At 38.1% G+C, this 12,932-nt stretch overlaps 1 protein-coding gene across 5 annotated transcripts in view; it reads left to right on the plus strand.

Moving 5' to 3' along the window:
* Positions 1 to 12,932, plus strand: part of PDE5A (phosphodiesterase 5A) — a 142,575-nt gene that overhangs the window by 104,614 nt on the left and 25,029 nt on the right. For 4 of the 5 annotated variants that reach the window (XM_027794942.2, XM_055795438.1, XM_027794945.2 and 1 more), the window contains 4 exons: positions 94 to 202; positions 3,405 to 3,489; positions 7,613 to 7,788; positions 9,234 to 9,293. In XM_027794942.2, the coding sequence (XP_027650743.1) occupies positions 94 to 202; positions 3,405 to 3,489; positions 7,613 to 7,788; positions 9,234 to 9,293 (430 nt within the window). The remainder of the gene's footprint in view (positions 1 to 93; positions 203 to 3,404; positions 3,490 to 7,612; positions 7,789 to 9,233; positions 9,294 to 12,932) is intronic. The other variant, XM_055795439.1, reaches the window with a different exon arrangement.

Raw genomic sequence — 12,932 nt, forward strand, 5'->3', positions numbered from 1 at the left:
CTCTTACAGCATAGATATTACAATTACCTGCTTTGCATAATGAAATGACCCATTTTTATACTAAGCACATAATAATAATGTTGTCTCCTTCAGGGACTATGATACAAACAAAATCAATTATATGTATGCTCAGTATGTCAAGAATACAATGGAGCCTCTCAACATCCCAGATGTCTGCAAAGACCGAAGATTTCCCTGGACAGTAAGTAAAATAAGCTTAGATTAGAAATTCAGAAACAGAAGATGTTTTCTGTTTACTTTTGAAACCTTATTTTTTCCCCCCTTATTGTTTCTATTAATTTAATGGCCACAGTTAGAATTACACAAACACAAAGGAAGGTGTATTTGCTTGATAAAATTCGTTATCAGTGAAGAAACAGTACAATACTCACACAGTGAGCTGTGTGGCCAGTGGAGGGATTTATCCCTACAGCCATTATTAAAAAAGCCTAACATTAATTTTTCCAATAAAGAGTGTGATGTGCAGAGTTTGCAATATGTTCCATGGAAAACATTTCAGTGAGGAACAGTTGGAAGTTTTCACTCTGTAATTTACTGTGAATGTTGGGAGGCTCTCAGAAGTTCCCTCCCTTTTATCTTCTCCTTTCCCTTCTTATTCTGGCAAAGATTAATGTTATAGATGCAAATCCTTTCCTGTTTTAGAGAAGGAACAACTTCACTTTTCTTAGGGAGCTTTTGCTTCACACTTGGTCAAGTGTGACCTTATGGTGTGGTATGCTACTAAACACACAGGTACCAGTGAGTTAGGAGGGAAGGTCACTTGGTAAAACTCAGGTTGCTTTCAGTCAACATTAACAAAAAGCAAACTTGTAATTCTGTATTTTCCTGCCAATGCAGAAATTAGAAAGATGTCTGCTTTTCTTGTTAAAATTAAGCCTGTTGGGTGGAGGGGCTCAGGGAGGAGGGTGGTAAGGGGGAGAGGAATTATGATCAGCAGATAGCTCTTCACCAAACTCTTCTGAGGTGCACAACAAAAAGGTCAGAAAATACAGCGTTCAATGTGATTGTTGCAGGAAATGGGAAGAAGGGGCAGGCTTATAGTGGGGAGCTGTGTTGCTTCCCTTTTCCTCTGTGCAAGGTTTTTTGAGTGTTTTTTGAGTGGGTTTCTATGAAGGATTGAGCAATGCAGAAATTGAGTGCTCACCACTTTGCAGTACAGGGCCCAAAGGTATCTTAACTGCAGGAGTGGAAGTAAAAACAGTATCAGATGGATATGCTGTATAGATCAATAAAGAAAGAGGTGATTATTTTTGAAGACATTTTTTGAAATGAAATTAGTGCCTTGAGAGTCATCCAAACAACTGTCTGAAACAGGCTTTTCACTTTGTTAGTAGGATTAGAATTCTGCATTTTTCCCTGGGATCTATGTGACTTTATACATGTAAAAGAAACTCATAAAAAGAAAATAATAGCACTGCTAGAAGGAATTCTGGCTAATGTTTTTCGAAACACAGTGGCTGCATCTCCATCACTGTGTAGGAGCAATCTCCACAGTAGGCAGAGCTGCAGGCTAAATGTTTTGAAATCTGATGAACCCTGACATGAGGGAAATCCCAGGTGTACCTAGTGCCCTAGAAACCCTGACTTGCCTCTTTCTTTGGAGGACATTCAACAGCATGCTCACTCACCTTATAAAAATAACTTTGTGCTTTCTAAATGCTTTGGTGGCCTCAACTACCTTGGTAGTGATGTGAGGCAGAACAGCAGCTTGGGTTTATTTGTGGAAGAGCTGTGATGTTGCCTGCCTCAGGTTCAGGCCGCTTACAAGGACAGTACAGAAGCTACATGCTAAGCTTCAGCAGTCATGTGTATGTGTTCTTCCCTGAACAACAAAGTTAGTGCAGTGGAGACAAAGTTTTAAGTATCTACAAGACACCTTAGAAGCATTTAAGCCTTTTTTTTGCTTAATCTCTCTCCTGTTTGTTAATACTGGGTCAGGCATTTTTATTAAGCAGTGTGCACTGTGGTCTTACCTCCAATTCAGTCCAGTTTGACTTTCGATGCATCTGAGCTTTACCATGAAACAGCAGGTTCTTCTTAGGGTAGCCATAAACCAGTTTTCATGCAAGCTTGACTTTGTGTTTCTCAGCTGCCCTTGCTGGAGAGGTCTAGGGAGAGATGCTGATTCTTACATCCTTTTTTACAGCTGATTTTACAGATATGTTACAGTTCAGAAAACAGCAAATTGTACTCTCGAGTTATTCCATATGCTTTCTTGATAATGGCTACTGTTAAGTAGTAGTACTTAAGTTACTGGAGTCATGTAAAGTATCTGGCAGGACATAATTCTTTAATGCTTTCTTTAAAAAGTCACGTTTCCTGTCGCCACTGGTAAGCATTATACTGTTTGTGCATTTGCCTCCAAAGAAACTGTCTACAATCCCTGCACAGCACCAGAAAGCTGAGCAATAATAATTTTTAAGAACTCACCAAAATAACCTTTTGATCTAAAACATGTGTACCCATTTTTTTGTGTCACATACAATTCAATGGACCAAATGTACTTCTGAGCAAGTGCCACGTTATTCCATGAGCAGTCAGAGCAGCACTATGTCCTTTTCTCACCAAGTATTTGAAAAAAATGCATTGTCTTTTTGTTCTACCCTCCCACTCTGTCACCCCCCAAATAAATTCAGTTTCCTTCTCTTGGGGCATGAGATAGGATAAAAGATCTTTGGAAGACTGCAGAACGTTGACCTAGTTGGTGGTATTTTTCCTACCTGTTGTTCTTTGGATCATGATCCGGTCTCCACTAAGCCCCCTTTCATTGCATTGGTGGATTAGTCAAGGCATCTCAAACAAACTGAAAGAGTTTACAAAAATTTTAGTGCCACAAAATGCACACTTACTGTCAGGTAGTTACTCTTGTTCTTCATGACATCTGTTCCTTACGTTGCCATAATTTAAGGGAGGGAATATGCTGAAAAGGGGAGAGGTCATTTCCTTTTACAGCTCATCACCTGATGAAGAGTAAAAAAGGTTTCCTAAAGCATATCTGATCTCTTTTCAGCTGCACTCAGTTCCACTGAGTGGAACACTTCGGTGCAAAGTTGTCATTTTTGTGGAAGTGATACCTTCTAATGAAATAACCTCTTATAAAATTAGCACATTTTTAGCACAATTACACAAGTCACTGTAAAATCCTACTGAATGAAGATTATCATAGTTACCTGTATTGTGATTAACCAAAGCTTGTATCAGATACAGTGTTTATTACACCATCGAGCCAAAGAGTTGTGCAAACTCTTTGAAGACATGGTTACTTTTTGAGGCAGTATGTAAGCCGAGAATAGTTGTAGACCTCATCTCAACAGCTTTTTCACTTCAGCCACTTGAACATTAGTCTTTAAAATTGTAACTGTATATTTTTGTTTGTTTAACAGAATGACAATGCAGAAAATGTAAGTCAACACATAAAGAGTTTGCTGTGTACACCAATAAAAAATGGGAAAAAGAATAAAGTGATAGGTAGGTATCTCTACAAAAAATATTTTTATACATTTCATAGAAATATTTCTGTGCTCCAAAGTAAAATATCAGCAACATGGAATTGCAGCCCAGGAGAAAAGATCCTTAATTAATCATGTTTTCAATTAGTAAGTCCACTGCAGCCTCGACTGTAAATTGCTTATGAAATCAGTTGCCATTTACAACACTTTTGTGATACTTCACCATTTTTATGGCTTCTTTGCATTCCAAAATTTTCTGTAAGTAAAATGATTTTCACTGCTTCCTGTTCAGAGAGTCAGTTACCACTCTTGCTTGTGTAGATCTTCTACAAGGCAGTGAAAAGCAGAGAAGACATAAATCAGTAAAGAAGCTTTTCAGGCCTGAGCTGTAGGTAGTGCTGGACTTTAAGGGAACAGTGGTGGCATGTGGAAAGGCAGGTTGAACTGACAGTTTCCTCAAATGAGACTCAGCTATGGAAAGATTCATACTAGAAGGCTAGCTGCCGTGCAGTTTTGGTGCTATTGTGGATTGCACAGGGAGCCTACAGTCCTACCATAAGAGTCTTAAGTGTCTAAAGCTACCCAGTGTAAATATGTCTGCAGCAGCTCCTTTGCTTTTTTCTAGAACTGCTTTTCCTCTATTTTTAAAGAGCGGCTGTAGTACCACTGATTCCTAGGGTGACATTTTCAGAAGTAATTTGACATCACTTAAGTCCACAGAGGCCCAGATGCTTAACTTAGAAGCCTAGTTACCACTAGTTCCCTAAAAATATTTAGGTGACCCTGGTCTTGGTCGTCAAAGATGAGTATATACCTGAATAGTTTTGAGGATCTGGTCAGGGAATAAGCTTAATGAGCTTTAAGTCTTTCAATGAGTTTCAGATTCACCTTAAATAAAGGGATGATGATGCTTTTGGAAATTACTAGGACTTCCTTATCCTGTGAAGAGCAGAATGAGTGTCAGCCTGCTTTCCTGGCATCAGTAAGTTCCACAAGGAAACAGATCATAAAAGATATCGATTCCTAGATAGCAGCATGAATCCAACTTCCTCAGCTTTACAAAATTTGGCAAGTAAATATTAAGAATTCCAAGAATGTGTTTTTTAATGATCTTCAAATAATTTTCCTTGAGAATTACAGCAAAACTGCATAACCCAATGTATATAGTAAATGTGAGGTCCCTTTTCCATGAAGACAGATATTGTTTTTTAACTCCTGAAGCAGAAAGAGCAGCATTGTCTTTACCTAATAGAGTTCTTTGAAATTTCTTTTGATATCACCTTCTTTAATGAGTTCTTTTATTACTTTATTTTAAATATTCTGACAGACCCTAGAAGACCAAGATGAAGATTGGTAACTGCTTTAGTTCTAGGTATTTCACTATGCTGTTAGCTACTGATAAAACAGTTCCATCTGATCTCATAGAGGGTTTTTTCTGTTGTTATTTTCTGTGGAAGTTCAAACTGAGAGTTTCAGTCAGGCCGCCTGTTTAGGTGGGGTTTTCAAATCTTGAGTAATTCTCACTGGGAAATGTTCTTTGAAGTCTTCTAAAGTTTCACAGCCAGCCTAATGTTCAGATCTTTAATAGAGTAAGGTCAAGAAGTTGCCTTTGAGACAATACCCAGAAGATCCTTTAGCATACTATATACTATGTAAGGCTATTATTATAAGTCTGCTTTTTTATTTTTAAGATTAGCATACCCAAACCCAGATTTTAGGAAGTGGGCTGTGTAGATGGGTGTGGGGTGGGAAAAACTGTCCACAGCAAACCCAAGCAAATCTTACTCGCAAGACAGGTGAAAAAAACTTTTTTTATTCTCCTGACTGGTGCATTTTTCAAGTATGTGGTGAAAGCTTTATGGAATCTTTCTGTAGTTTTATAACTACGTCACAATAAAAGACTTTTGAGTTCCTGTATGGACCACCTAATGCTTTGGGAAGCTTTTGAAAGAGGTTAAAGTGTCTTAAATACTGTATCATATATTTACAGCAGTTCTCTTTTTAAAGAGACATTTACGTGCATCCAAATGCTGTCTTTTAAGAATTCCTTTGCTTTTGTGGCTTAATCACTGTTGAGTCTTACTCTTGTGTTCATTACATACATCACAGTTGCTATGGAAACAATTACACTGTCATAAACAGTACTAAACAGAGATCAAGTGAGTTTCATGAGACTTTCTTACAGAGTTTTATAAGTCAGTTTCTTTTTCCCATGGAAAGTTAATCTTGTTCTTAGTGAACCCATATTTGCTAGGATAATATATTTTTACTATCATTCTAGTATCTAATAATCTCATTCCATTAAGGTTCAGAATCTTGTTTGCAATATTCAGATACCACAACCCCTGCCACAACAGTTTAAAGCTACAGTTAGAATACTGTGACTGATCTCTTTAGAGGAGACTCTCATACTAAAATAAGTTCCTGCAACAAAATGTCATTTGGAAACAGGACAGTGTTACATTGTCAGCAGACATTAAAACTTCTACATGCAATGCCAATGTTCTCCTACATCCACAGTTGGTATGTGTGTGTTACGTTCTTTTCCCTGGCTTTTCTACGTACTGTAACAGGGAAGATACACACTTGCTCCCTCAAAGACCTTTCTTCCTTTTATTTAAAAACCTCAATGAGCTTGTTTAGTTTGTAAATATGGAGTAAGGAAATCCTGGAAATACTATCCTATTAAAAAATATTAGCACTGACAAGACCTTACAGTAGCTGCTGACTATATTCAGTTGGTTCACTGTAAAATAGTATTCGTTATAATTTCTTCCCTACCAATAAGCAAAGAGCGTATCTGGCCTCCCTGACCTTATGGTGGTAAAGTGTGTAAGGCATTCAGATTCTGTTCATATATCCTGTGTAAGTTAGGATTAGCTCTACTGATGCAAGAAAACCTAAAAATTAAGAATGTTCTGGAAACACCAAGCTAAATAATCTCCTCTTTTGCTATATACATATTTAATATTTTACTCTTTCTGCTGCAAAATGTTCTTCATAAAATACATAAAGTACAAAACCAGGTATGCAATAGCAAATTATAGAAAATGAAGACTTTTCCAGTTAGTAATTTTTTTCCGGAATTTTTATTTTGCAACTATTAATTTCAATGGGATAATTATTCGCACTTTGCCAGGAAAACACTAGTTTTTATGTTTGAAAGTATTAGTACTCTAATTCATGAGAGTGAGAAAGCATTTGGACTCGCTTAAGACAATAATCACCCCCAAAGCAGTTTTGGCCACAGACGATGTATACTTAAAATGCAGCTGCTTTAAATAATATTCTGATTTCTTAGCAAAAAATTCCATCCACTAGGTAAAACTAAAGGGAGGTGTATGTGTGAGCTTCTTGCTGCTTCAAATGGTGTCAGGGATTTAAGCTGCAGCAAGGTTTGGTAGAAGTTACCTGTCAGACCTTTCAATGGCATGTGCACAGCAAAGTCCAGAAATTCTTAACGCAGAATACATGGACACAAATATCAACAACAAGTTTGAACCTAACAAGCTGAATTCAGTAAGATGCTTTTCGGTGAGTTCAGTAGTCTTTGGGGCAGGCTGTAACTCAAGCACATCCTCATGGAAAAAGTGAGTATACTTAAGTTTTGAGCCTCAACCTGGGTATTCTCTGTGTAGTTCATTTATTTTAAAAAATTTCCAGTATTGACTCAAATAAGGAAGTGAAAACTCTGTGTACCACCATTCTGACTTTCCTAAATGTTCTTTTGGCGTGGTTACAAAAATTTAATTAGCCTCCAAAGGACAAATTGTCTTTAGGGATTAAGTCAATCTAGAATACTATTAATAATAAAAGTTAGGATGAAAGCGACCCTAGAATTTCACAAGATAATCAAGTCTGTAAAGCCCTAGATTTTTACTTTACAAATCCTAATACATAATTTTGAGTCTACTAAGTAACACATAACCTGTTAACATTTATTCTATAATACGGTGAAACTACTCTAAAAAAAGTTGGGGAAAATCCTACAGTACTCCCATGTGTCACTTCGATGTACATTGGTGGTTTATACTGTAGGCTAAACTGTTCTAGACTTAATTTTTCTCTGGCTGTTCCATACAATAGGTGATATGTTGGCAGTTCTCTGTATTACTTGTTTTAATTTCTGTATCCTGGCATAGGGGTTTGCCAGCTTGTGAATAAGATGGAAGAAAACTCGGGCAAAATCAAGGCTTTCAACAGAAATGATGAACAGTTCCTGGAAGCATTCGTCATCTTTTGTGGCTTGGGCATCCAGAATACACAGATGTATGAAGCTGTAGAAAGAGCCATGGCCAAACAGATGGTGACATTAGAGGTGAGCTCAAAATCTAGGTGGTCCTTAATTAGCCCAAACAAGATCCTAAGTTTCTCCAGAACCCTGTCTGTTTTACACATTGCACTACTCACATGGATACTGAACAGAAACTGTTCTCCCCCAGGAGAACAGCATTTGGCCTGTTGAGTTGCAGAGGAATTTTCTGCTCCTTTCCATATCTGCCAGCAGACTATTTTATTTGGTATTGTATTTTAACTTTACTCATGAGATTCAGTGGTGAGCTGAACGTGTCTTTTCCTCCACATGAGGCTACACACTGGCAACATAGCAGGTTTGTTCTGTTGCGTAGGAAGAGGAAATGGTTTGGGGGATTAGGGGCTTCCTTTTCTTGTCAGAGGTTTTCTGTGATGATTTTGGCTCAGTCCTTTAGACAAACTGGTTTGTGGAGTTACAACAGCATTATTGTAGATTTTCAGCAATTTCCTCAGACTCCCAACAAACCATATCAAGATGAGCATCATCTGGTCTCAGCCTTTGAATTGGTTACTGTTAAGTTTAATAGCTAAAGAGGGCTTTAGTCTGAGAAGCTGAATTACTCAGAGGTGATAACTTGAAGCTGAAAGTGAAAAATTTGTAGACTTTGGATCTCCTAATATTCATTATGTAAACAGAGTGTTTGCAGAATTCCTAAAATGGGGAATATGTGCCCTGTGGCCTCTAAAAGAAACGCTACAACACTCTAATAAACCTGTATTAAGTCATGTTAAATAAAAATGTGGTAAAATTAGTGTCAAAATAATCTCAGTGCTTTACAAAAAAGAGCAGTTTAATATGGCAGATGAGCAATTCTGTCTCCTACCGTAACACTTCATAGATAATATAGGAAGACCAGACAGATTATAGATTCGTATATAAGATGGCTTCTTTAGAAAAAGTCAGTCTCATGTTGCTAAAAAAAATCCGTAACATTTCCATGTCCTATGTTCTCAACAGCTAGAAAATATGAGTTTATTTTGTTAATTTAAAACAAACATATTGTCTTTCAGACTTTTTTGCCAAGTTTCAGTTAGGGCAAAACTTTCCTTCTGAAGAAACTCCTGAAAGGATTATTATGGCAACAATGTCAGGCTCATAATTATAGCTGTTTCATTTGTTATTTGTCTTTGAAAGTGGGGCATGAAAACTTTCCAAAGAGAAAAGCAGAGTTCTTTGCTCTTTTATAGAAACTATTTACATTTTCTTGGCCTAATTATCTCAAGAAGATTCTGTGCTGTGGGAGATTTGTGAAAGCTGCAGATACCTCCCTGTACGCTTTCAGAGTGCTCCCTTAAAACCAGAGTGGGCCCTGTGTGGACACTAGATTTTATCAGCAAATGTAATGCAGTGCAGTGCAGCTGCAAGCTGAGAATTCTGCTCTAGGAAAAATACCTTTTTATCACATTGCTCTTTTGTTTGTAATAAGGGTTGCTTTTCTCTTTCTGTAGGTTCTCTCATACCATGCTTCTGCTGCTGAGGAGGAAACGAGGGAGCTGCAGGTAACAGCGGTAATTGAATTTTTTACTATTACTTTAGAAATACTCCATTAATGGAACAACAAAGGGCAGTCTGTTACACAGATGCGATGCCTAAACACGCAGAAGCAGATCTTCCAGAAATCAAAACCATAGTGAACCTTAAGCGGATCAGTTCCTGAGTTGAATCAATACGTCACATAAAAAAGGAAATGTTACAGTGCCTGCAGTGAGATACAGGTTGGCCAGAGACTTGCAATTACAGGAGAACCAGAACTCATAATGATTAAGTATTTCAGAAGCAAAATGTTGAGAACTTTTCTTTCTGCAGCTAAGTCTGAATGTTGTGTATCTTTGGTACCTTTCAAGCATCCCAGGTATGGGTGCAGCTTTATGGGCCTTACACAGAAATACTGTATTTAATTCTTAATGCAAGGATATTTTTTTTTTTTTTGTGGTTACTTTTCTGTGCAGTGTTCTGCTCAGGTTTAATTCTGAGTTTAGAAACCACTGCCTAAGGAGTAACTACAGCTATGATTTCAAGTGTAGTTCAAAGCACAGACTGTGCTTAGTCTCTCCAGTTTTCTCTGTTAGAGCAGATGTTCTGGGGGAATAGCATCACCCCTGATGCACAAAAAATATTAGAGGGATGGAGAGGAAGGTGGACATAGGAGACCACAAGCTGGGTAGTATGGGACTGGACTGGACAAGTAGGGCACAAGACTAAGGATAGCTCTAGAATGGTTAATGTCTCACAGATTTTGAACCTCAGTCCTACCACACTGTTGCTCATCAATGAAGAGGCACTGACAAGACCAGCAAGCAACACATCTCCTATGGTTCCTCTTCAGGGCTTGTGCTGTAATCTCTGTGTTTACATCTTTACTGCTTGTCGTGGTTTAACCCCAGCTGGCAACTAAGTACCACATAGCTGTTCGCTCACTCCCCCCACCACCTCAGAGCGATGGGGAGGAGATTAAGGAAAAAGGTGGGTTGAGATAAGAATGATTTAATAATTAAAATAACATAATAAATGACAACAACAATGGTAATGAGAAGGAGAGAGAGGGAGAAAAGAATAAAATCCAAAAGGGAAAAAGACAAGTGATGACCAATGCAGTTGCTCACCCTCTGCTGACTGATGCCCAGCCAGTCCCCGAGCAGCAATCGTCCAGCTCCAGCCAACTCCCCCAGTTTATACACTCGGCATGACATTCTGTGGTGTGGAACATCCCTTTGGCTAGTTCAGGCCAGCTGTCCTGGCTGTGTCCCCTCCCAGTTTCTTGTGCCCCTCCAGCCCTCTCACTGGCAGGGCCTGAGAAACTGAAAAACCTTCAACTTAGTGTAAACATTACCTGGCAACAGGTAAAAACATCAGTGTGTTATCAACAGCTTTCTCATACTAAACCCAAAACACAGCATTGTACCAGCTACTGAGAAGAAAACTACTCTACCCAAGCCAAAACCAGGACGCTGCTAAATAAACAGAATGACAATAAACCTAAGCACTGAACCAGTGTCCGCTTCTACCACTTCACTGTCCACGTGCTTCCTAACACAATCGTGGCCCATGTCAGCCACGACCTTCTAAGGCAGTAGGTACCAGGGCACGTGGTACCAGAACACTTGGCACACACAATCTCCAAGAGGCAGTGTGGATGAGTGCACCAGATCTGGCTTCCTCTCGCCTACAGTCTTGCAGCACTATTTGAGTGGATTTCACACCCTCAGATATACCACGTAACCTCACATCACATCCCAGGGCATGAAACAAATACACTTATTTTCATGCTATAAAGCCATCACTCTTTAGTGGAAATTGAGAAGCATAAATTTTGCTACAGCATATATTTATTTTTTGCAATTAGGTTCTTAAGTCTATGATAGTTGAATGTTAATTGAATGTTAAAAAATCTGTGATAAGTAGAATGATAGTTAATATGCTGAGCAAGCTGTTATAGATGAGTCTGTGCAACTGTTGGTTTAAATTGATTGTATTTGGCGGAAAGGAACTTTGCCTACCTGGTGATTTGAGGTAGTTTCTATTCCGTGTATTCCTGACCTTTCATAAGCAGCAAGTATTTCAGAGGAAGCTGGGAGACTAAAACGTGCGGGCTTAATGTAAAAAACAAACCAACCCCAAAACCTCTCAAAAGTAACAAAGAAGAATTTATTTAATAATGGCAATGTGATGCTGTGGGTATTTGCTGGTCAAGATGAAACATTTCATCTTGTGAAGGGAGGCATTTTAATAGAGCAATCAGATTAGGTCAGATAATTTGAGCTAAAAAAATAAAAACAGGCACTAAAAATAAGGGTGTCTTAGAACTTCAAGGTGCCACATGGAGCCCCCAAAAAACCACAGACCAAGTGCTATGTCATATGGACAAATCGCTTTGTGGCATTTTGCCTCATTGCTAGGATCCCTGTCCTGTTTTATACAGCAGTATAGATCTAACCACCTCATTGATATTTGGTTTCTTCTTTGTGCTTTTGTGAATAAGATACCTAATTCAGTTACCATTCCTAAAATTGTTTCTTTAGGCATTATTCTTCTCTTTAAAAAGTTTAATTTCTTTCATTGGTGCCACATTCCACCACTTCGATTACTCAAAATTTCCCTATTGGCATATAGACCTTCTAATTGTGTTGCTTTTCATGAAAGTAGTTCTCTCCTGCTTTTTTCTAGTTTGTTTTTCTGTGTAAATTGCAATGATTTAATTTCTTCATAGTTGTCACTTTTTCAAGAGGAGAGAGCAACTTAGATTTCAACTTCAAATTAGAAGTTTGTGGTGTGTATTGCACAAAAGAAAACATTGATTCTTGATTTTTTTCTGTCACTTACTGACTGCAAAGTGATTTGAGATCCTCACATGCCAAGCATTATGGAAGTGCTGTTACTATTACGGTAAAAGTAGCTCAGAAATACTTCTTGCTTTGTGGAGTCTCTTCATGTTAAAAGATTTTACTACCTACTACTGTGTATATGGTCTCCAGTCTGCTATTCAACTATTTCAGTATATGACCCATATTTTTGCATCTGGTTCTGCATGTGCCTTAGCTATGTCTTAGACTACCACTCAGTCCCTGACTTCCCAGTAACCCGAGCTTATGTATGTCTTTACTTCATTGCTTGCTCACCTCACGGATGTCCATGATAGCCAGATGGTTAAAGCTGAGTCAAAACATTACAAATCTGAAGGAAAGTTTATTAAATTGAGAAATTACTTGGTTTAAAATGTGTTTAAGAGTAAAACCCCAGCCCATATTTAGCCTTAAGCCTTGCACACAGTTTTTACGGACTACAGGAGAGGTTTATTCTGGACGTAGGTTGAGCCTGGCATTCAGTCACATGCATGAGCTTACACAGAATGTAAAATAGGAACATACAAGCTGACTTATTCTTTGCTATGGAAAAAATATGTTCTGTAACCTTTCTCAATTTGAATAACAACCAAGAGAAACACTTCTAAAAATTGTCTTCAATATCTTAAAGACTTTCTACTTCCTTTAATGATTGTTGGGATTCTTCCTGCTTAGCAACAAAGTCAAGAAACCTTCTTCTGATAATAGTTCTAGATAGGATAAGCTCTCCTGAGCATGCCAGTGCATGATGGTGTATATACGTCTCTGCAGAAGGTCAAAGGGATTCAAATAAAAATTAATGTAATA

This window comes from Falco peregrinus, chromosome 2 (genome assembly GCF_023634155.1).
Source record: "Falco peregrinus isolate bFalPer1 chromosome 2, bFalPer1.pri, whole genome shotgun sequence".
Taxonomy (NCBI): domain Eukaryota; kingdom Metazoa; phylum Chordata; class Aves; order Falconiformes; family Falconidae; genus Falco; species Falco peregrinus.